This window comes from Bactrocera dorsalis, chromosome 4, assembly GCF_023373825.1.
Source record: "Bactrocera dorsalis isolate Fly_Bdor chromosome 4, ASM2337382v1, whole genome shotgun sequence".
Lineage (NCBI taxonomy): Eukaryota > Metazoa > Arthropoda > Insecta > Diptera > Tephritidae > Bactrocera > Bactrocera dorsalis.
Window position 1 is genome coordinate 56,901,609 of NC_064306.1, and position 22,367 is coordinate 56,923,975.

Below are 22,367 nucleotides of genomic sequence, written 5' to 3' on the forward strand. Positions count from 1 at the left end.
CTTAATTATGCCAAATGGAAGTTCAATTTAGTATGAGTATGAGGTTAAGTATTCGTCATACAGGCCGTCAATGCTTTTTGCGAAATTAAGGGCCGACTGGATATCCATATTTGATGCTTCGCCTAGTCCCTTGAACACCGAAACTCATTGACACTTAAGTCGAGTTCTAGTTGGTGCTGGACATAGGCATAGAAGGTATTCCAGGATCTTTCTCATGACAACTTCGCTGCACTTTCTGCTATCGCCATTACTTAAGTCAGTAGGTTGTGACCTGTCAAGGTACGCCCTTTCAAAACGACATGAGTAAAAAGCATGGAAGTTTTTCTAAGGGGCTTTATCAAATAATATTTCAAGTCAAAAGTTAGTAGTGAAATTACAGAGAGTGAGATCATATATGATATAACCGGCCAAAGTGGATTTTCACTTTCATTCATTTTTTTATTATTTTTTTTTTTTATATAAATAACATTTAAATTGTAAATCAACGCGGACACAGTAATCGTCTACCACCATCGACCGACAGATTTGCGCCCGTTATGAAGCTCGAACTGTCACCAGCCAAGAAAATAATGGCATCGGCCACTTCCTTTGCATCGCCGACGCGACCGATTGGATGTGTAGTCTTACAATGCTCCAAAAATTTAGCATATTGCTCCTCCGACACGCCTAAACGCTTTTGAATATCTGTAACAATTACGCCAGGATTGATAGCGTTGACACGCACATTCGACGGTGCCAAATCCAAAGCGATACATCTGGTGAACTGATCCAGTGCCGCTTTGGAGGTGCAGTATACTGATTTACTCGCAAGTGAACGCAATCCTGCGACGCTGGAAATATTCACGATATTTCCTTGGGTCTTCACGAGATGTGGTGCGGCATATTTCGTTAAAAGGAAGACCGCTCGCAAATTGGTAGCGAAAACTCTATCAAATTGTTCGACATCAATTTCCAGTATTGAACCGTTTGATTCCACACCGGCATTATTCACCAACACATCCAACTGTCCGAATTTTTCAATTGCCGACTTTACAATGCGCTCCGCATCAACTGTGACATCAGCAATGATGGAGAGCAGCTCAGCTTTGCTGTTGGCGGCTTTACAGGCCTCTTCGGTAGCCTTCAGATTTGCTTCATTTCGTCCTACGAGCACTACTTTGGAACCCTGCTGGGCAAAGGCTAGAGCTGCGGCGGCACCGATGCCCGAACTTGCTCCGGTTACAATAACAACTTTACCAGCTAAACTCATGACGAACTATTCGAACTAACTGTGCTAAATGAACTGAGTTGATTGACTTATAAGTAAGAGCTTTTTAGTTTCCCATGTCACCTTCAGCAAAAACTCAAAATCAATTGACTTTTTTATATGTAAATATAATTTTACTGGATAAGATAATGAGAGAGTGTATGTCGTCAACTAAAATTCAAAATAACATAACAGCACTTTTCAAAAGTTTACAGAAGAAAGAAACAATGTAAAATAGAGCTTACTCATATTGAAACAAAACTTGAACTTTGGTTGTAACTTGGTTATATTTGATACTCGAATCATCAAATTTTGTACATATTTGTATGTAATATTTTGCAATTAATTATAATCAATAAGAAAATCAATTTTATATGTTTTGTTGATATGTTGTTTTGTATTTAAGCGGCTGATTAATGAACTTGGGTGAGATGGAATGGCTTATGTAGTATCACCAAGATCATGTATAACTGGGCGGAATGAAAACACGCAAGCTTTCTACTCTCACGGTCTAGACGAGACGCTAAAATACCTCCTCTTTTTTTATATCCGACCCTATTTTGAACTCTTCTTAGATAAATAGAAGTTCCGCAGTTCAAGAGACTGTATGAAGTAGCAGAATAAGATATCAAAACTTTATTACATTTCGCAAAAAGCGTTGACGTCGTGCACGACGTTCAGAATCGTATTAATAATGAACCTCCATCTGGCATCACAAAATACCTGTAGGTCTATATATGTATAGACTAACAGCCAGTCAGTGTAATCTAACCTATTATTTAGTAGTTGGGTTGTATAACCTAATAAATTCTTTGCTTTAAGAAAATAGAACTTTCAAAAAGTTAACTTAAAAGTTGCTTTTGTTTTCGCCAATACTGTATGCGGCCATGCGTTTACGTTGCTAACCTTGTGAAGTATGGCACACGCGTTAAGTTTATCGTAGAGGTTCAAATCTTGCAGGGTTCTCTGCAATGCTTCGAGGGAGCATTTGTGTGTTTTCAACACTTCCATCATTCCGATATTTTTTTTTATTTTGTTTAGGAGTTTATAGCGGACAAACAAGGTGACACGAAAGATAGATAATTATCTCTATCCACCCAAAGTACCAAGTAAAACATTTTAGTTTTGAAGTACCAACGATACTCGAGCGTCATAGCGTCAGCTGAAAGGCAAAACAACATATCAAAAAAAGATGCGAAATTGGTTTTTTATTAAATATAATTTATAACTTCATATTACATACAAATATGTAAGTACAAAATTTTAAGTTTCGGGTATCAAATATAACCAAGTTATAACTAATGTTCGAGTTTTGTTTCAATAGCATAGAGTAATCGCTATTTTACCTCGGTTCTTCACTCTCCTGCGAACTTATGAAAAATGATGTTATGTTATTTTGAAATTTAGTTGACGATACATGCTCTCTCATTATCTTATCCAATAATATTTGTATTTTTATATATAAAAAAGTCAATTGATATTGAGTTATTGGTGAAGGTGACATAGGAAACTAAAAAGCTCTTACTTATAAGTCAAACAACTCAGTTCTTTCATCACAGTAAGTTCGAATAGATCGCCATGAGTTTAGCTGGTAAAGTTGTGATTGTAACCGGAGCAAGTTCGGGCATCGGTGCTGCGACGGCGGAGGCTTTTGCCAAACAGGGCTCCAAAGTGGTGCTCGTAGGACGAAATGAAGCAAACCTGAAGGCCACCGAAGCGGCCTGTAAAGCTGCCAACAGCAAAGCCAAGCTACTCTCCATCATTGCTGATGTTACAGTTGATGCGGAGCGCATTGTAAACTCGGCAATTGAAAAATTCGGTCAGTTAGATGTGTTGGTGAATAATGCCGGTGTGGATGGAAAGGGTTCAATCCTAGATGTGGGCGTCGAACAATTTGATAGAATTTTCAATACAAATGTGCGTGCGGTCTTCCTTTTAACTAAATATGCCGCACCACATCTCGTGAAGACCCAAGGAAATATTGTGAATATTTCCAGCGTTACAGGATTGCGCTCATTTGCAAATGGTTCGGTCTATTGCACTTCTAAAGCTGCCGTGGATCAATTCACCAGATGTATCGCCTTGGATTTGGCACCGATGAATGTGCGTGTCAACGCTGTCAATCCCGGTGTAGTCGTTACAGATATTCATAAGCGTTTGGGCATGTCGGAGGAGCAATATGCCAAATTTTTGGAACATTCGAAGTCCACACATGCGCTGGGTCGCGTCGGCGATGCAAAGGAAGTGGCCGATGCCATTATTTTCTTATCCAGTGACAAATCGAGCTTTATAACGGGCGCAAATTTGCCTATCGATGGTGGCAGGCAATTAATGTGTCCACGATGATTGACAATTTAAATGTTATTTATAAAAAATAGTAATAATAATAAATGAATATTTATTTTTGACTTATTTTTATTCCGGTTTCAATTCTCCAACTGTTTGAACAGGGTTTTTGGTTTCTCACTTTTAGTTTACTAAATTATCTCCAACAAATCCCTCTTACTCTCTGTAAGAATCTGCCGTCAAGCATTCAGTTTTAATCTATATTTTTCATAGGTCACCGATACGATCATACGTGAATCTACGATTTTCTCTCGTTGTGCCCTAACTCCATCGCCACTGTCCTCACTCAGTGTTAAAGTTAGATTCATAAACGACGGAGGCCGTTTTGATAGTTGCTAAATGTGAGAGTATGAAATGTTCGGTCACTCCCGCTCTTACCCAGACGTTTATGATAGGTGAAATTATTCAGCAAAGAAGTTCTATTAAATTTCTTTTGCCGAAACGTTAAGAATGTTGGAACAGGCCTTCGGTGATAATTGTTTATAGCGGGATAGTGTTTTTGATTGGTACATATAATTCAAAGAGGGTCGAGAACGCGTTAACGACGAACCACGTCCAGGACGGCAATCGACATCAACTGACGTCAATGAAATAAAAGAATCGGTGCTTGAGGATCGACGATTAACAGTCAGAGATTTTACTGGCAATATCAGCAGGATCGGTGGAAACCAATTTTAAAAATAATTTAGGCTTTAGAAAAGCGAAAGCACGATTGGTTCCAACATCACTCATTTTTTCTAAAAACAGTATCTGTGAAACAATGCTTTCCGACTACCAGGATGACTTGAAACGTGCTCCATGAGTTTTGGATTTATGCTGTGACCCGGAAACAGACGATCAATCGGCCGAATGTCATTGCAAAATTGAGCAGAAGTCGTAAAAACCATATCAAAGCAGTAAAAGTTATGTGTTTTGCAATTATTGTGGTTTGGTGCACTCCGAATTCCTTTCGATCGGCCACACTATCAACAAAGAAAACAGTTTGAATGTTATGCTTCGTTTACGCGAAGCTTTTCGTAAAAAGAGGCCGAAAATATGGGACGACAACTCTTTCTTTTTGCACCACGATAATGCAATGTCAAATACTGCAGTGATGCTTCGTGAGTTTTTCGCCAAATTTTCAACGAATATCGTGCAGCAAACATCGTATTCGTCTGATTTCCAAGTATTCAGCAAACTTAAACGACCGCTCAGGGGAATTCATTTTCAGTTAAGTGAAGACATTAAAGGTGAATCGCTACTCGCCTTGAAGGCTATTCCGGAAACTGACTTTAACATCTGGTTTTGAAGCTTGAAAAAAAAAAACGTTGGCATAAGTTTTTGGAGGGATTACGTTGAGTATGACGACATAGATTTTGACGAATAAAATAAGAATTTTAAAATTACAAACAAAGCTTTATTATTTTCTGCCCACAGTAGTATTTCTGGCTTTGAGAGAGAGCGCAAAAACGTTAAATTTCACCGCTGTGAGTATTCATCGTCATTTCTCTTCCCGCTATTTTTGTGCGTTACTCTATCGCCAAAAAGTGTACATGTAAAAGCAACAACAAAGCTATCGAGTCGATTTTAGAAGAACAAATGTGTATACGCAATAAAGTAGTATAACCGCTATTTTCAATGCTACCAAGTTTACACAATTTAGACCAGAATTACCATTGCGAATGGCCCAATGACTAAGCACTTTTTAAAACGAAAATATAAACATTACTTTTTTAACATAAGACTTCGCATAAATTGTAGATGCTTCTGGAAAACTCGAAACTAAGAAGTTATTAAAACTACTTTTTCAGTCACAGGAAGAACAAATTTTCCATCAAAGAAAGAAGCAATGGCACATACATATATACATATGTATGTATATACATATGTACATGTGTGAACATTCATGTTCACGTCGGGTTCCAACGCAAGTGCTACCAGCTTGCTCGCACAACCGGCACCGGCTCATTCTTATCTTATCCACTACGTATGCGTCCAAAAATATTGAATACTCAGTGGTGAAATAGCAAGTCGCTTTGTATGTATATAAAAAGCCGAAATAGACACAGCAGTTCAGTTGATACAACGCCGTGAGTTTGAATAGATCGCAATGAGTTTAGCTGGGAAAGTTGTGATTGTAACCGGAGCAAGTTCCGGCATTGGTGCCGCCACAGCTGAGGAATTTGCCAAGCTGGGTTCCAAAGTGGTGCTCACAGGACGAAATGAAGCAAATTTAAAAGCTACGGAAACTGCCTGTAAAGCCGCCAACAGCAAAGTGGAACTACTACTCATCACCGCTGATGTAACGACAGACGCCGAGAAGATAATCAAAACAACAATTGAGAAGTTCGGACAGTTGGATGTGTTGGTGAATAATGCCGGTTATGGTGAACTGGGTTCAATTCTGGATATTGACGTCGATCAATTTGATCGTGTCATGAATACTAATGTGCGTTCGGTCTTCCTGCTAACTAAATATGCTGCACCACATCTCGTGAAGACCCAAGGTAATATCGTGAATGTCTCCAGCCTCGTAGGATTGCGAGCATTCGCTGATGCTTCAGTCTATTGCACCTCCAAAGCAGCACTGGATCAATTCACTAGATGTATCGCTTTGGATTTGGCGCCAAAAAATGTGCGTGTGAATGCCGTAAATCCCGGTGTGATTGTAACAGATTTCCATAGGCGTCTTGGCATGTCGAAAGAGGAAAATGTTAAGTTTCTGGAGGACTCGAAAGCCAAACATGCCTTGGGTCGCGTCGGCCAACCTAAAGAAGTGGCTGATGCCATTATTTTCCTAGCTAGTGACAGTGCGAGCTTTATAACGGGCGCAACTCTGCCGATCGATGGTGGCAGGCACGCCATGTGTCCACGTTAGAATAGTTAGATGTAAGAATATATGTATATAATAAAGATATAAGAATATACATAATAATTATGTGACTTTTGATTTGTCTTAATTGATACCTGATAAGCTTAATAAAGATTAGCTCTTAGCGTAGGCTTGATTTTCTGCCACCTGTTGCAGTAAAAAGAAGATAACTCAAACAAAAAGTCATCGCCCACAATCTGATACCAAATGTAAACAATAATTTGTAAGTAAGTATATATATGTATGTATATATCTGTTCAAACTTTTTGGTGAAATTAGCAACACACACGCTTTAATATCGTTCTCTCGCTCTGAGAGCCATCTAACTTGTAGTTGTTAATAGAAAAATGCGCGTAAGAGGTTTGGATATGTTTTTCGAGTTTCTATATTTTTCTTGCGTTATGTTGATACTCATATCCGTTACTTATACTGACGACGTTAGCAATTTTTGAATGTTTAGTTAATTTTTGACAGCTGTTCTGCTTGGGCGCGTATTGGTCTTCGATTATAGTACCAAAAACAGCATCGCGTTGATCTTGCTGAGATATGTTGAACTCAGTTCGGGATGATCCAAATCTGCTCAAGCAAGTCTTTATTGGTGACGTATCATGGTTGAATCATCCCATTAGAAACTGCGGCTTGAACCAGGTCGAATTTAGTCAAGTCGAATGCTAACAGTTTTCTGCGATTGCAGAGGCGTCGCTCAACATGAGTTGTTGCCAAAGGGCCGTACTTTATGACCATAAATTGTTCAAATCCAGTGAAAGCTGTTGAAGCCCCTAGATACCGAATATATGGACCCCAGTATTAATGATCAATACGTGCGATATTTCATTGAAATTCAGAGATAAAATTTTCTTGACAATAGGTCTGTGTGTCAAAAATGAGTTGATTCGTGTCAATACTTCCCAAAGCCCCCGAATATCTATTATAAAGAATTTTGAACTTCCGGGTGATTTTATACCCACATACTGCAGCCAATATGTGAGTTACATATATCAATGAAAATGAAGGAACGTGTTTCACTGGTAATAGGGCATCTTCGTGCTGAAAATAGCTGAAATTGGGCGAAAACTTGACCTAGCTCCCATATCACAAACATAAGTACAATATCCGGCTGACCTTACTCCATATGTTTGGTGATGGTGCCTTAATGCATCTCAGAGAACATTTTATTAGTATGTGGTATAATAGTGGAAGGTAGTATTAACAAAAATAGATAAAATCGATTCGATACTACCCCCAACTCCCATATACATATTTTCGTTTTTCTAACTAACCTTTTGTCGAATACATATGTATGCATGTCGATCAATGCTTGAATACTGATCCTCTGCTTAACATTTTGCACCTTAGGGTAGGTCATTGAAATGTGTCTCAAGTGTTAATAGTACACAAAATACAAACGGTTTTCAGACATATTTGTTAACATGAAAGCCACTAAATAAGTTTCCCCAACAATTCAAAAGTCACATAATTATTTTAAAGCATATTTTAATTTACATATAACTTTATAAATATGAGTACGTTTAAACAAACTAAATTACATTATTAAATCGGGCACGTGGTGTGTTTGCCACCATCGATCAGCAGATTTGCGCCCGTTATAAAGCTCGCACTGTCACTGGCAAGGAAAATAATGACATCGGCCACTTCCTTGGGTTCGCCGGCGCGTCCCAATGGATACGTAGTCTTCGCATGCTCCACATGTTTAGCATAATCTGTTTCCGACACGCCAAAACCCTGATAGAATTTTGTCACAATCATTCCAGGATTTACGACGTTCACACGCACATTTTTCGGCGCCAAATCCAAGGCGATACATCTAGTGAATTGATCCAGTGCTGCCTTGGACGTGCAATAGACCGAAAGACCAGCGTATGAACGCAATCCTGCGCCGCTGGAGACATTCACGATGTTACCCTGGCTCTTCACGAGATGTGGTGCGGCGTATTTAGTCAGCAGAAAGACCGAACGCACATTGGTATTCATGACACGATCAAATTGATCGACGTTAATATCCAAAATTGAACCTCCTTCACCAAAACCGGCATTATTCACTAACACATCCAATTGTCCGAACTTGTCAATTGTTGCTTTGATAATCTTCTCGGCATCTGTCGTTACATCGGCGGTGATGAGTAGTAGTTCCACTTTGCTGTTGGCTGCTTTACAGGTCGCTTCGGTGGCCTTCAGATTTGCTTCATTTCGTCCTACGAGCACCACTTTGGAGCCCTGCTTCGCAAAGGCCTCAGCTGTGGCGGCTCCGATGCCGGAACTCGCTCCGGTTACAATAACAACTTTACCAGCTAAACTCATTGCGATCTATCTAAACTCACGGCGTTGAAAGAACTGAACTGCTGTGTCTAAATCGGTTATTTATATACACTCAAAGTGACTTGCTATTTCACCTCTAATAATCTAATAATTTTGGGCTCACTGATAAGATAAATATTGAGTGGTTGCATAAAAGAGTTATTACATTAATTAATTACATGAAAGCAGTCCAAAACTTCTATTGTTTTTTCGTCTTGCGGCTTGACTTTATACTGTTTATATTAGTTCATATCAATTATATCTTAACTTAAATAAGTGGTTATGTTTTATGTATGTATATCGGTCTGGATCGAAGGTTATCCTTGGTCTTGCTTAGAAGAATTAACAGGCCGTTAGACCCTAGGTCGCGGTGCATTACCTCAATTAAAACTATTCTATTCTATTCTAACAGGCTGTTCCATATGTTCTGCTACTCTACTCTGCTGCTAACATCTTTTTTGCTTTATTGGCGCTAACAGCAATGCAAGTATATTCTACATATTCTCCAGTGAGAGTTGAAATTAAACATTTTTGTAACAGTTTCATAACATTTTATATCGTTGGCAGATCAAACAAAATGTTCATTTACGCTCTCAACTGCTAATGACATGAGACTTATACAAATTCTAATCGCTGACTAGAAACCCAACTCTTTTCTAGCGACTGCAAAGTATAAAGCAAGGGCGCAGACTGTCAAATCGTTTAATGAGTAACTAACGGGTGATTTTTTTGAGGTTAGGATTTTCATGCATTAGTATTTGACAGATCACGTGGGATTTCAGACATGGTGTCAAAGAGAAAGATGCTCAGTATGCTTTGACATTTTATCATGAATAGACTTACTAACGAGCAACGCTTGCAAATCATTGAATTTTATTACCAAAATCAGTGTTCGGTTCGAAATGTGTTTATCGACAAATTTTGTTCAGCGATGAGGCTCATTTCTGGTTGAATGGCTACGTAAATAAGCAAAATTGCCGCATTTGGGGTGAAGAGCAACCAGAAGCCGTTCAAGAACTGCCCATGCATCCCGAAAAATGCACTGTTTGGTGTGGTTTGTACGCTGGTGGAATCATTGGACCGTATTTTTTCAAAGATGCTGTTGGACGCAACGTTACGGTGAATGGCGATCGCTATCGTTCGATGCTAACAAACTTTTTGTTGCCAAAAATGGAAGAACTGAACTTGGTTGACATGTGGTTTCAACAAGATGGCGCTACATGCCACACAGCTCGCGATTCTATGGCCATTTTGAGGGAAAACTTCGGGCAACAATTCATCTCAAGAAATGGACCCGTAAGTTGGCCACCAAGATCATGCGATTTAACGCCTTTAGACTATTTTTTGTGGGGCTACGTCAAGTCTAAAGTCTACAGAAATAAGCCAGCAACTATTCCAGCTTTGGAAGACAACATTTCCGAAGAAATTCGGGCTATTCCGGCCGAAATGCTCGAAAAAGTTGCCCAAAATTGGACTTTCCGAATGGACCACCTAAGACGCAGCCGCGGTCAACATTTAAATGAAATTATCTTCAAAAAGTAAATGTCATGAACCAATCTAACGTTTCAAATAAAGAACCGATGAGATTTTGCAAATTTTATGCGTTTTTTTTTTAAAAAAAGTTATCAAGCTCTTAAAAAATCACCCTATACTAGAGGCAAAGCGTTCATCAGTTGATTGTAATTAGCCACATAAGCAGTTTATAAACAAGAGGTGTTGGAGAAAAAATTTAATTTTTAATTTCACAATTTATTAAAACAAATATGTTGCTACGTGACTTTCCTGGATGTGAATATACTCTACAAGAAAAAGTGCAGCTGATCAAAAAGTTGATATGTGTGACACTTGGATGCACCTGCTCATTGTTTATCTTATCATTGAGCTAAAAAAAATAGAATTACATACCTATTAGAGGTGAAATAGCAAGCCTCTTTAGTGTATATAAATAACCGATTTAGACACAGCAGTTCAGTTGTTACAACGTCGGGAGTTTGAATAGATCATCATGAGTTTAGTTGGTAAAGTTGTTATTGTAACCGGAGCGAGTTCTGGCATCGGTGCCGCCGCAGCTGTTGAATTTGCCAAGCAGGGTTCCAAAGTGGTGATCACAGGACGAAATGAAGCAAATCTGAAGGCTACTGAGGCGGCCTGTAAAGCAGCCAACAGCAAAGTGGAAATATTACTCATCGTCGCCGATGTAACGACAGATGCCGAGAAGATTATCAAAGCAACAATTGACAAGTTTGGACAGTTGGATGTGTTGGTGAATAATGCCGGTTATGGTGAAATGGGTTCAATCTTGGATATTAACGTCGATCAATTTGATCGTGTCATGAATACAAATTTGCGCTCGGTCTTCCTACTGACTAAATACGCCGCACCACATCTCGTGAAGACCCAAGGTAATATAGTGAATGTCTCCAGCGTCGCAGGATTGCGTTCGTTCCCTACTTCTTCGGTTTATTGCACCTCCAAGGCAGCACTGGATCAATTCACCAGATGTATCGCCTTGGATTTGGCGCCGAAAAATGTGCGTGTAAATGCCGTAAATCCTGGTACGATTGTGACAGAATTCCATAAGCGTATTGGCTTGACAGAAGCAGAGTATGTTAAATTTTTGGAGCATGCAAAGTCGACGCATGCTTTGGGTCGCGTCGGTGCTGCAAAGGAAGTTGCTGATGCCATTATTTTCTTAGCCAGTGACAGTTCGAGCTTTATAACGGGCGCAACTCTGCCAATCGATGGTGGCAGACATGCCATGTGTCCACGTTAGTATTCCTGAGAATAAATAGTTATAAAAAAATAAAAAAAAATATGCTTGAAAATAATTATTTGACTGAATAAAAGGATATAAAATTTATGTAGAATAATAATAAATTGTGTTTCTACTTTAACAATTTGATCGACGAAATTATAATTTTATTATATATTTTATTTTTATAATATTATAAATTTAATAATTTTTAATATTAATAAAAAAAAGTGTCAACAAGCAGGGCAGCGAGAATGCTATTCCGCCTTGCCGGCGCTGGCGATCGAGTTCACGCAGATCGTGGTTGAATTGTAGAATAAAGTATAGTAGAGAGGTGAGTTAGCGCTAATTATCAGTTTGCATTGTTCTTTATTTACATTATTGTTATCTAAAGCCTTTCATTTTAATGCATTTTTTTGTTTTATGACGTTAAAAAATCGTTAAATAAATAATTGGCATTCAATTTCTAATTTTTTTATGGTAATACTGATAAGCTTAAATACTAAGTTGATACAAAGTCATTAATTAAGTAAACAAATATCATTAGAATTAATATTTATTTTACAACTTTTTATTAAATCGCTGATATCTTGGAAACAAAGCTATGACATGAGCGTTTTTTTGTTCGAATTTTAATTTCCTACAACATTTTCCTAGGAAATTTATCGATAAACCCGTTAACTCAAAAATTTTTTTTAATATAATACAATATAAGAAAAACGTGTAGAATCAAATTAAAAGTAAAAAAACGTCAAAATTAGAGGCTCAAATTTATTTGAATCTTTTTTTTTACTTTTGACGTTCTTTAAGAAATTCTGCTGTCAACGCGGTAGCACCTTTTATCAAAGGCCTGCCGAAAAAAAAGTCTTAGCAACCGACTTTTAAACAATGTTCCGTATGTCAAGTAAGAGCGTGGTCGTGTTAATTTATAAAAAAAAAAATATTTTATGAAACTTTCATATTTATACATATATATGTACCTACATTGTACACATTACAAACAATGATGCAATTCGGTCAATAATATGTCCAGTCCCCACCAACGTCGATAATTGCCTGACATCTCCGGGGTATGCTTTCTACTAATTGAACTGCGTATTCTAGTGGCAAGTGTATGTGCGTCTTCCACGAAGCTTCTGTTTAATATATGCCCACACATTTTCAGTAGGGGTTGCATCGGTCAATCCGATGAAATGATGCCAGATTGAGTTTTCCACTGAGTACAGAGCTTGCTGCGGTGTTTAGGATCGTTGTCCTCCTGTAGAATACAATCTTCATTTTTTGTGATGAACCATCGTTTGGCAGATGGCAGTAAAGCCTTTTTGTAGATTTTTATCATTTTCTCGGCATTTAGGTTGTCAGTAAAGAGATACAAAGTGCCGGATCTCTGCTTTGAGAAGCAGTCCCAAAGATGCACCTTTATTCCATGTTTTACGGTCCGTTGAACAAGTCTATTGGTGGTAGTTGACCAGGCTCGCGTGAGGACAGAACGTGTCCATATAGAACATTCATCAGTAAAAATGACATTTTCAAAATCTCTCTCAATATTCTCATGCGCCCACGCGAGTCGCTTTGTCACAAGTTTTGCAGTCAACAGAGGCTTCTACATTGTGTTTTGGGACCTTTCGAGTGGTTGCGAAGGAACACAGCTTCGTAACGCGACGCGTACTTAGCACTCATGGCGTTTAACGTGATTCTCTTTCAAAAGATCAACAACAACTGAACCTTTGTTAACAATGCATTAAGGAAGAGAGCGAAATCTTTCATTAACTGTCGGTAAAGCCGACCACGCTCTTACTTGATAGGCTGCATCTTTGGAATAACAAAAAGTTGGAACAAAATATTTAATTTTTTATATGAAAAGAATTATCTCGCATTCGCGACTAGGCTCCTACGTCACTGTGTCATAACTTCGAAGTTTTAGATAATTTCGTCTATCTCGGAACCATCGACGAACAAAGACCAAACTCTATATGGTGCAAAGGCATGGACAATGACAACATCTAATGACTCAAGAGCTTACGAGAGAAAGGCTTTGCGGAAGATTTATGATCTCTTGCGCATTGCCAAAGGAGAGTATCGCATTCGCTGGAACTATCTTTCCATACGAGATATACGACGACATTGACATAACTCAGCGAATTAAGAGACAGCGACTACTCTGGTTTAGTCATGTCGGTCGAATGAACGAAAACACTTCAGCTCTGAAAATATTCTACGCAGTATACGCCGGTGGAATCAGAGGGAGAGGAAGACCTCTACTCCGTTGGATAGACCAGAGAAGGACCTGACTACACTTAGAACCTCTCATCATCCGAAAAACAGTAAAACGGAAGGACGACGAAAATAAGAACCCCGTGATTAGCCCTTCTTTACTTGTTAAAAAAAATTTTGCCAACACCTGAAGGTACTTTCCGGCTTTAATTTATCCAAATGGTACGGTATAAAATGTTCGGTTATAACCGATTTAAACCTTCCTTACTTACCAATTTAACAATTTAATACTTGTAAACCGATATGATTTATCGGTATTTTCCGTATCAGAGTCTGACCAAGATATGAACGTATACTTCAAAATAGTGCAGCAGACCAAAAAGGTGTGATGTACGACATGTTTATGCACCCGCTCAGTATTTATCGTATCAATGAGCCCAAAAATATTAAATTATTAGTGGTGAAATAGCAAGCCAACATGCCTCCATTTATTGGAATATAAAAAACCGAATTAGACACAGACGTTCAGTTGTTACAACACCGCGAGTTCGAATAGATCACCATGAGTTTAGTGGGCAAAGTTGTAATTGTAACCGGAGCAAGTTCCGGCATCGGTGCCGCCACAGCTGAGGCCTTTGCCAAGCAGAGTTCCAAAGTGGTGCTCACAGGACGAAATGAAGCAAATTTAAAAGCTACCGAGGCTGCCTGTAAAGCTTTCAACAGTAAAGTGGAACTATTACTCATCGTCGCCGATGTAACGACGGACGCCGAGAAGATAATCAAAACAACAATTGACAAATTCGGACAATTGGATGTGTTGGTGAATAATGCCGGTTATGGTGAAGGAGGTTCAATTTTGGATATTAACGTCGATCAATTTGATCGTGTGATGAATACCAATGTGCGTTCGGTCTTCCTGCTCACCAAATACGCCGCACCACATCTCGTGAAGACACAAGGTAATATCGTGAATGTTTCCAGCGTCGCAGGATTGCGTTCATTTCCTGGTGTTTCGGTTTATTGCACGTCCAAGGCAGCGCTTGATCAATTTACCAGATGTATCGCATTGGATTTGGCGCCGAAAAATGTGCGTGTGAATGCCGTAAATCCTGGATTGATTGTGACAAAATTCTATCAAGGTTTTGGCGTATCGGAAGCAGATTATGCTAAATATGTGGAGCATTCGAAAACTACACATCCATTGGGTCGCGTCGGCCAACCGAAGGAAGTGGCTGATGCCATTGTATTCCTAGCCAGTGATAGTTCGAGCTTTATGACGGGCGCAACTTTGCCGATCGATGGTGGCAAGCAAGCCACGTGCCCGCGTTAATATTTCTTACAAGTGAAATTTAGTATCATTTAACATACTCATAATATAGATGGATACTAGAGGACCCGTCCACGCTTCAATGGCTGACACATAGATAATACTACTACTCTACCACTACCATATTTATGATTTCTATTAATTGGATTATAACTTTAAGTTAATGAAATATAGCATTTTTATGAAGCAACTTGTGTTAGTTTACGAAGAAATGGATTCAAACATTTCGTGTGATAATAAAGCATTGCTTTTTGGGATAAAATACTGTTGAATTTGGGCTCTGCACCAGGGAAATCAACCGTTGAAAAGAGATTTGTTAAATTGGAAAGAGGCGAAATGAGCACCGAAGACAATCAGCAATTCGTTGTTTATTATTTTAGAATAAACGAGACACTCACTTTGCACAGAGCTTTTGTTTCATTACTGCCTGTGGCCCGCACGCGTTAAATTTGGCGTAAAACAATTCCTCTTTCCCTATAGCATGAAGATTTCTTACTGTCTTTGGAATATCTAAATGCATACATTACATTTTCACCTATTTATTTTATTTTTACAACAATTAATATATTACAGAATGTCTTTATGTACAACGTTAACAACTTTCTTGTCATTGGACAATACAAACATTTTTACTCTAGAGGTTACTCTTGAAAGAGCGATATACAGTTGACCTCGTGAAAAAAAATGTCAACGCTCAAATCTAGGTCTGTAACATTGAAGGTTTGACCCTGCGATTTATTAATGGTCATTGCAAAGGATGTCTTTAAAGTCTCCGATAAAACGGAAGAGTAAATCCGATGACATCAGAGGGAATCAATACATCTTCTCCGGTACCACATTCAATTTCCTTTCATTGTTATCAACTGTTGATAGTAATGCAGTAAATATTTTCTTCTGATCGATGTTTAATCGTGGCCCATCTTAAACTATATTTCGTAAAAGTCCCCTTTGATCGTATGATGTTTCTCTTGTGTATTCAGCACTGTTAGTTTAATCTGAGTTAGTAGTATTAGCTGGCATTGGCACCCCAAACTTTTCAAATGCTACTTATTTAGTACATTATTTTGATAAATTTCGTAGGGTTAGGTCAGGTAACTTTAAGAAATTGGCTGAATAATGTTTTCTGGGCACGTTCTGTCCTCACGCGAAGAGGTCAATTCTGACCAGGATCTCACTTACATAGGTTCTTTGAAGGCCTGTCCGTTGTGTTACCTAAGTTTTCAAAGTTATATTATACATACATATTTTTATCTCTGTCTAACAATCTAACGGTTTCCGAGCGAATCAAAAATATCAATCGAAAGCGTAAACTATCAAATCATTTAATGAGTGGCTATTAGTGGCAAAACGTTCTTGAGTTGACTTTAATTAATTATAATTAAAATGAACTACTTTAATGGACATGAGTAATTAGAATCAAAATTTTATTTTTGATTTAACAACTTATTAGTATAAGATAATCCAACGTGATTATCCGATCAAAAAATTAACATTAACTCTAAAAATTTTCCACCCGCTCAATGTTTATCTTATCACTGCGCCAAAAAAATATTTTGAATTATTACTGGTGAAATAGCCAGCCACTATGTCTACTTTTAAGAGCATATAATTAGCCGATAAAGACATTGTGGTTTAGTTGTTTCAACGCAGTGAGTTTGAATAGATCATCATGAGTTTAGCTGGTAAAGTTGTTATTGTAACCGGAGCAAGCTCCGGCATCGGTGCCGCCACAGCCGAAGCCTTTGCCAAGCAGGGTTCCAAAGTGGTGCTCACAAGGCGAAATGAAGCAAATTTAAAAGCTACTGAGACTGCCTGTAAAGCAGCCAACAGCAAAGTGGAACTATTACTCATCGTCGCCGATGTAACGACAGACGCTGAGAAGATTATCAAAGCAACAATTGACAAGTTCGGACAATTGGATGTGTTAGTGAATAATGCCGGTGTGGGTGAATCGGGTTTAATTCTAGATATTGACGTTGATCAATTTGATAGAGTTTTAAATACAAATTTGCGTTCGGTCTTTCTGCTGACTAAATACGACGCACCGCATCTCGTGAAAACCCAAGGTAATATCGTGAATGTCTCTAGTGTGGCCGGTTTGCGTTCGTACGCTGGTTTTTCGGTCTATTGCACCTCCAAAGCGGCACTAGATCAATTCACCAGATGTATCGCCTTGGATTTGGCACCGAAAAATGTACGTGTGAATGAAGTAAATCCCGGTGTGATAGTGACAGAATTCCATAGACGTCTTGGCTTGTCGGAAGAGGAAGAAGCTAAATTTTTGGAGCATTCAAAATCTACACACGCGTTGGGTCGCGCCGGCGAACCTAATGAAGTGGCCGACGCTATTATTTTCCTTGCTAGTGACAGTTCGAGCTTTATAACGGGCGCAACTCTGCCGATCGATGGTGGCAGAAATATCATGTGTCCTCGTTAATATTTCTTAGAATAGATAGATACATAAAAATAAAGAATTTGCTCTAAAATAATTATATGTCTTTTGGTTTGTTTTGGAAACTAATTTAGTTACAATCTTGTTAAAAAAAATCTGAAACGCCCGTTGCATTTTGAGTACTATTGCACTTGAGGCCATCGCGATAAGCAAATATATGTAATAAAGATATGGTTATACTATCAGTTAGCAAAAAATAAGATTACTCAAACAAATATTGATCGCTTACAATTTGATCAAAATGTTAACAATTATTTCTATATAAATATATACATACATACATACATGCATTAGCCTATCGGCGAAATTATCAACACATACGCTTCAGCCAGAGAACTTCTAAGAAAAGTTCTCTGAAGTTCTCTGCTTTAGCATTGCTCTCTGTCTCCGATGCAACTTTTACTTTTGAATAGAAAAGTGGGCGCAGCGCAGCGATGAAAATGTGTTAAATATGTATAAAATATCGAGACATTAGTTTTAATAAGTAGCATTTAAGTAAATTAGAGTTCGATAGATCGCCAAGAGTTCATCGGTGCCGCCGCAGCTCTGGCTTCTGCCCAAGAAAGCTCCAATGTAATATACGTAGGATGGAATGAAGTAAATTTTCACTTTGCCAACAGCACTGCCGACGTGACCATAGATGCGGAACCTGTAAACTATTAAAAAAGTGAAGAATATGGTTTTGAAAGATTTTCTTTCGATGCAGTTTTTATTTCTTAAATCGAAGCGTAGCGTCGTCCTTTCATGGATTTCTTAAGTTTTTGGTACAAAAAAATGGCAAGGGCCCGGGTCTTAGAAATTCGGTGGCCAAATATTCGCATGCAAGTAACGATGCGTTTGCAAGGGCGTGTGGCTCTTCCAAAAATTCGAGCGCTTCTGGTGAATTACTTCGCCCAAATGGTGCAGATCTTGCTGGTAATATTCTTTACTGACCTAAAGATCTTTTAGTACGGACTAACTTGACGTGCGGCAGCTTCCATTGGTATGATTGAACTTTTACTTTTTACAACTCATAAGTCAAGTTAATTATCAACTACTTACAAATGAAAAATTAATTTAAAAAATATTTTCCAAAGGGACCAAATTGTGAATCTAAACCATACTTGAATCCCCTGGAACACACACAAAAAATTTCATCAAAATCGGTCTAACCGTTTAGGAGGAGTTCAGTGACATATACACGCACACACACATAAACTTCAGAATGTAGTGCAGCTGGCCGAAAAGTTGTGATGTACGAGTATGACATTTTTATGCACCCGCCGTACAACATCTCGTGAAGACCCAAGATAATATCGCCAGTGTTATATGGGTAGTAGGCGTGGATGTAGTCCGTTTTCACCCATTTTCACACTTTAACATGAAAACCATAGGGTTGCCACATGCCAAATTTGGTTTATGAGGTTAGATGGATTTCAGAGGTACAAAAAAAGGTATTTTTACGATTTTTTTTGAATTTAAGCAATCACATATTTGAAAAATATAATATGGCATATCAAAGGTACATATTTGAACAATGTCTCCTGAAATTTTGATATAAAAATGTTGAAAATTCAGCCGTTGAGACCTCATCTCCCTGGGTGTCTCAAAAAAAGTGCTCTCGCCGTGTACGGCATAACTTATTGTTAGTTTTTCGTAAAATTTTCGCCATTTATTGACTTAAAAAAAAAATAAGTTTTAATGAAATCCTTCGTTTAATAACTGGATAATGTTATTTTAAAAATGTGTACATAATTCACACTAAATCGGTCCATAACTTTTCGAGTTATTGTGTCCACCGACTTCAAAAACACACTTTCGAGAAAAACGCGTTTAAAGACGACGCCCTTAGCCTAGCTAGCCTCGACAAGATTTCAAAGCTGTATCTTCGAAACTATTACTCGGATCAACTTGAAAATTGAGAACAATATTTTCGAGGTGTTGTAAAATTTAATAAGACAAACAAAAAAATCGATTTTTTGAAATTATCAAACCCACCTAACCCCTTAAATCGGTATAGCAGGCCCTGAGATATGTTACTTTACCTGAAAGTGGACGATGCCACACCCATCGTCCAATTTCGATTCCATTAAATCCCTACTATACCACATCGCGATTATCCATTTTCACACTATCGGTGGGAGTTCTTATAATATTTGCCCGAAATGAACTTGATTGTTGTAGAGTAGATAGAGATTTTATTAAAGCGGAACGCTTTGCTGTCCTCTCTAGCATTCCAAAGAGATTTGGGTGCAGAAAATTTGCGCGTCGCCTTAGCCTTGTAGAAAATAATCTCTTCGGAAGGAAAAATCGGATTGCTTTTGCTTCGGTGCTTATCAATTGGACCGGTGAAGAAACTGCAAAAAAAGTGGTGTAAAAGCCACTAATATTGTATAATAAATATGGTAGGTAGCGATGGTAAAGTTTGGACTCGATATACGAAAAATACTGAAATTACTTCCGGATCTATGACAAATATTTTCAAACACGGTGGTGGTAATATCATGATTGGGGAAGTTTTTCTAGTACAGTGTTGGACCGCTGTTTTGGATTCGGCAAATCATGGACCGTTATCTCTAAAAGAAAATGGAGGCCATTAAATCACGAATAAGGTATGGACAAAAGTCCAAGAGGCGTGATATTCAATACCGAATTCAGTCTATAAAGCTCTAGTGAAATCTATGACGAAAATGTGTACTGCCGCACAAGCAAATAAAAGTTTTGTAAAAAAAATACTGATTTAAATGCTTTCGCAATAGCAAAGGTCTCAGCTTGAAATTTACTGCAGTGGTCTGGCATATAGGGTTATATATACATATATAAATGATCAGGGTGACAAGATAAGTTGAAAAAGGGTTGACAGTCTGTCTGTCCGTCCATCCGTACAAGCTGTAACTTGAGTAAAAATTAAGATATCTCGATGAAACTTGATACACAGGTTCCTTAGTACAAAAAAAAATTCGAATTCTTTGATGGGAATAGATCGCCATTAACCAAAAACATATAAAGTACCATAACTAAGCATTAAATTAAGATATAAACCGGTGAGCAAAATTTTTTTAAAAAGTGGGCGTGGCTCCGTCCTCTAATAAGTTTAATGCACATATCTCCTAAACCACTAAATGCACTACAGGCCATTCTTCGTACATTCTTATGTCACATTGAGAAAATGGACGAAATCGGACAACAACCACGCCTACTTCCCATATAGCACAATTTGAAATTCCACTTTATTAGTTTAGTTTCCAGTACAGAAATCAAGAAGCAATTAATATTACGGGATATAACTTTGCACGAATAATATCTTTAGTGTGTGCCAATTTATGACCAAAAATCCAATAAAAACTGTTCAAGACGCTAGGTGCCGAATATTAATCGAAAATGTCATTCAATGTGTGATATTTATAACAAAAGGGGATAATCCCTATCTTATTATGGTATGTCTGTATGGTTGGATCGGACCAATACCTCCCTTAGTCCCTTAGCAGCAAATCAAAAGTCACATATTTATTTTAAAGCAATTTTTCTTTATTTTTACTTATATGTATATCTAAGTATTCTACGAAATATTAACGCGGGCACATGGCGTGTCTGCCACCATCGATAGGCAGGGTTGCGCCCGTTATAAAGCTCGAACTGTCACTAGCAAGGAAAATAATGGCATCAGCCACTTCCTTTGGTTCACCGACGCGACCGACCGACGCGTAGTCTTTGAATGCTCCAAAAATTTAGCTTCTTCCTCTTCCGACAAGCCAACACGCTTTAGGAATTCTGTCACTATCACACCGGGATTTACTTCATTCACACGTACATTTTTCGGTGCCAAATCTAAGGCGATACATCTGGTGAATTGATCAAGTGCTGCCTTGGAAGTGCAATAGACCGATCCACCAGGGAACGAACGTAATCCTGCGATGCTGGAAACATTCACGATATTACCTTGTGTCTTCACGAGATGTGGTGCGGCGTATTTAGTCAGCAGGAAGACCGAACGCAGATTGGTATCGAGGACGCGATCAAATTGATCGACCTCAATATCTAAGATTGAACCTCCTTCACCAAAACCGGCATTATTCACCAACACATCCAACTGTCCGAACTTGTCAATTGTCGAGTTTATAATGCGTTCCGCATCCACTGTGACATCAGCGGTGATGAGTAGTAGTTCCACTTTGCTGTTGGCTGCTTTACAGGCCGCCTCTGTAGCCTTCAGATTTGCTTCATTTCGTCCCGTGAGCACCACTTTGGAACCTTGCTTGGCAAATTCAACAGCTGTGATGGCACCAATGCCAGAACTCGCTCCGGTTACAATAACAACTTTACCAGCTAAACTCATTGCGATCTACTCAAACTCACTGTGTTGAAGGAACTGAACCGCTGTGTCTAAATCGGTTATTTATATACCAATAAATAAAGAAATTTTGGCTTGCTATTTCACCACTAACAGTTCCATATTTTTTGGCTGATTGATAAGATAAATGTTGAGCGCAAGTATAAAATGCCCCACATATCAACTTGTTGGTCAGCTGCACTGTTTCTTGTAGAGTATATTCACATCTTGGCAGGGCCCTAGCGGAGCGGAAAATCACGTTCCAATATATTTGTTTTAATAAATTGTGAAATTAAAAATTAAATTTATTCTCCAACAACTCTTGTATATAAACTGCTTATATAGCTAATTAAAATCAACTGATGAACGTTTTGCCTCTAGTAGTTACTCATTGAACGATTTAACATTTTGCGCGCTTCATTTATACTTTTTATTTGCCAGGAATGAGTTAGGCTATTAGTCAGAGATTCGAATTTGTATAACTCTCATGTCATTAGAAGTTGAGAGCGTAAATTAACATTTCGTTTGATCTGCCAACGATATAAAATGTTATG

General features: G+C 38.3%; 6 protein-coding genes and 1 non-coding gene across 8 annotated transcripts; 5 read left to right on the forward strand and 2 right to left on the reverse strand.

Annotated features, from left to right (window-relative positions):
• Positions 1–407: 407 nt before the first annotated feature.
• Positions 408–22,332, reverse strand: LOC105224329 (uncharacterized oxidoreductase TM_0325-like). Of its 2 annotated transcripts, XM_049455437.1 has the most exons (3): positions 21,830–22,332; positions 8,634–8,772; positions 408–1,120 (listed from the first exon to the last, which is right to left on the reverse strand). In XM_049455437.1, the coding sequence occupies exons 2-3, from the start codon at positions 8,760–8,762 to the stop codon at positions 482–484; spliced, it is 768 nt and encodes a 255-aa protein (XP_049311394.1). In that variant the 5' UTR covers positions 8,763–8,772; positions 21,830–22,332; the 3' UTR covers positions 408–481. The 2 variants fall into 2 exon arrangements, with proteins under 2 accessions (XP_049311394.1, XP_049311392.1); XM_049455435.1 differs by lacking the exons at positions 8,634–8,772; positions 21,830–22,332 and having other exon boundaries at positions 413–1,291.
• LOC125778355 (uncharacterized oxidoreductase TM_0325-like) lies at positions 2,774–3,658 on the forward strand. Its single transcript, XM_049455443.1, has one exon. It carries the CDS (start codon positions 2,825–2,827, stop codon positions 3,590–3,592), a length of 768 nt encoding a protein of 255 aa, XP_049311400.1. The 5' UTR covers positions 2,774–2,824; the 3' UTR covers positions 3,593–3,658.
• On the forward strand, positions 5,633–6,506 carry LOC105224327 (uncharacterized oxidoreductase TM_0325-like). The gene has a single exon (XM_011202375.4). The coding sequence runs from the start codon at positions 5,682–5,684 to the stop codon at positions 6,447–6,449; it is 768 nt and encodes a 255-aa protein (XP_011200677.2). The 5' UTR covers positions 5,633–5,681; the 3' UTR covers positions 6,450–6,506.
• Positions 10,530–11,636, forward strand: LOC125778347 (uncharacterized oxidoreductase TM_0325-like). The gene has a single exon (XM_049455432.1). It carries the CDS (start codon positions 10,765–10,767, stop codon positions 11,530–11,532), a length of 768 nt encoding a protein of 255 aa, XP_049311389.1. The 5' UTR covers positions 10,530–10,764; the 3' UTR covers positions 11,533–11,636.
• On the forward strand, positions 14,237–15,458 carry LOC125778350 (uncharacterized oxidoreductase TM_0325-like). Its single transcript, XM_049455434.1, has one exon. The coding sequence runs from the start codon at positions 14,288–14,290 to the stop codon at positions 15,053–15,055; it is 768 nt and encodes a 255-aa protein (XP_049311391.1). The 5' UTR covers positions 14,237–14,287; the 3' UTR covers positions 15,056–15,458.
• Positions 16,707–17,541, forward strand: LOC125778351 (3-oxoacyl-[acyl-carrier-protein] reductase FabG-like). The gene has a single exon (XM_049455439.1). It carries the CDS (start codon positions 16,722–16,724, stop codon positions 17,487–17,489), a length of 768 nt encoding a protein of 255 aa, XP_049311396.1. The 5' UTR covers positions 16,707–16,721; the 3' UTR covers positions 17,490–17,541.
• On the reverse strand, positions 21,008–21,836 carry LOC105224330 (uncharacterized oxidoreductase TM_0325). The gene has a single exon (XR_007422651.1). It is a non-coding gene; the product is annotated as an uncharacterized oxidoreductase TM_0325 (transcript).
• Positions 22,333–22,367: the final 35 nt, after the last annotated feature.

What these genes read in the sequence shown, in the direction of transcription:
- LOC125778355 (XM_049455443.1), top strand. Translation starts at nt 2,825, where the DNA reads ATGAGTTTAGCTGGTAAAGTTGTGATTGTAACCGGAGCAAGTTCGGGC.
- LOC105224327 (XM_011202375.4), top strand. Translation starts at nt 5,682, where the DNA reads ATGAGTTTAGCTGGGAAAGTTGTGATTGTAACCGGAGCAAGTTCCGGC.
- LOC105224329 (XM_049455437.1), bottom strand. Translation starts at nt 8,762, where the DNA reads ATGAGTTTAGCTGGTAAAGTTGTTATTGTAACCGGAGCGAGTTCCGGC. An exon ending in GAAATGAAGCAAATCTGAAG is followed by an intron (nt 1,121 to 8,633) that starts GCCACCGAAGCG and finishes GCAAATCTGAAG; the next exon opens with GCTACCGAAGAGGCCTGTAA.
- LOC125778347 (XM_049455432.1), top strand. Translation starts at nt 10,765, where the DNA reads ATGAGTTTAGTTGGTAAAGTTGTTATTGTAACCGGAGCGAGTTCTGGC.
- LOC125778350 (XM_049455434.1), top strand. Translation starts at nt 14,288, where the DNA reads ATGAGTTTAGTGGGCAAAGTTGTAATTGTAACCGGAGCAAGTTCCGGC.
- LOC125778351 (XM_049455439.1), top strand. Translation starts at nt 16,722, where the DNA reads ATGAGTTTAGCTGGTAAAGTTGTTATTGTAACCGGAGCAAGCTCCGGC.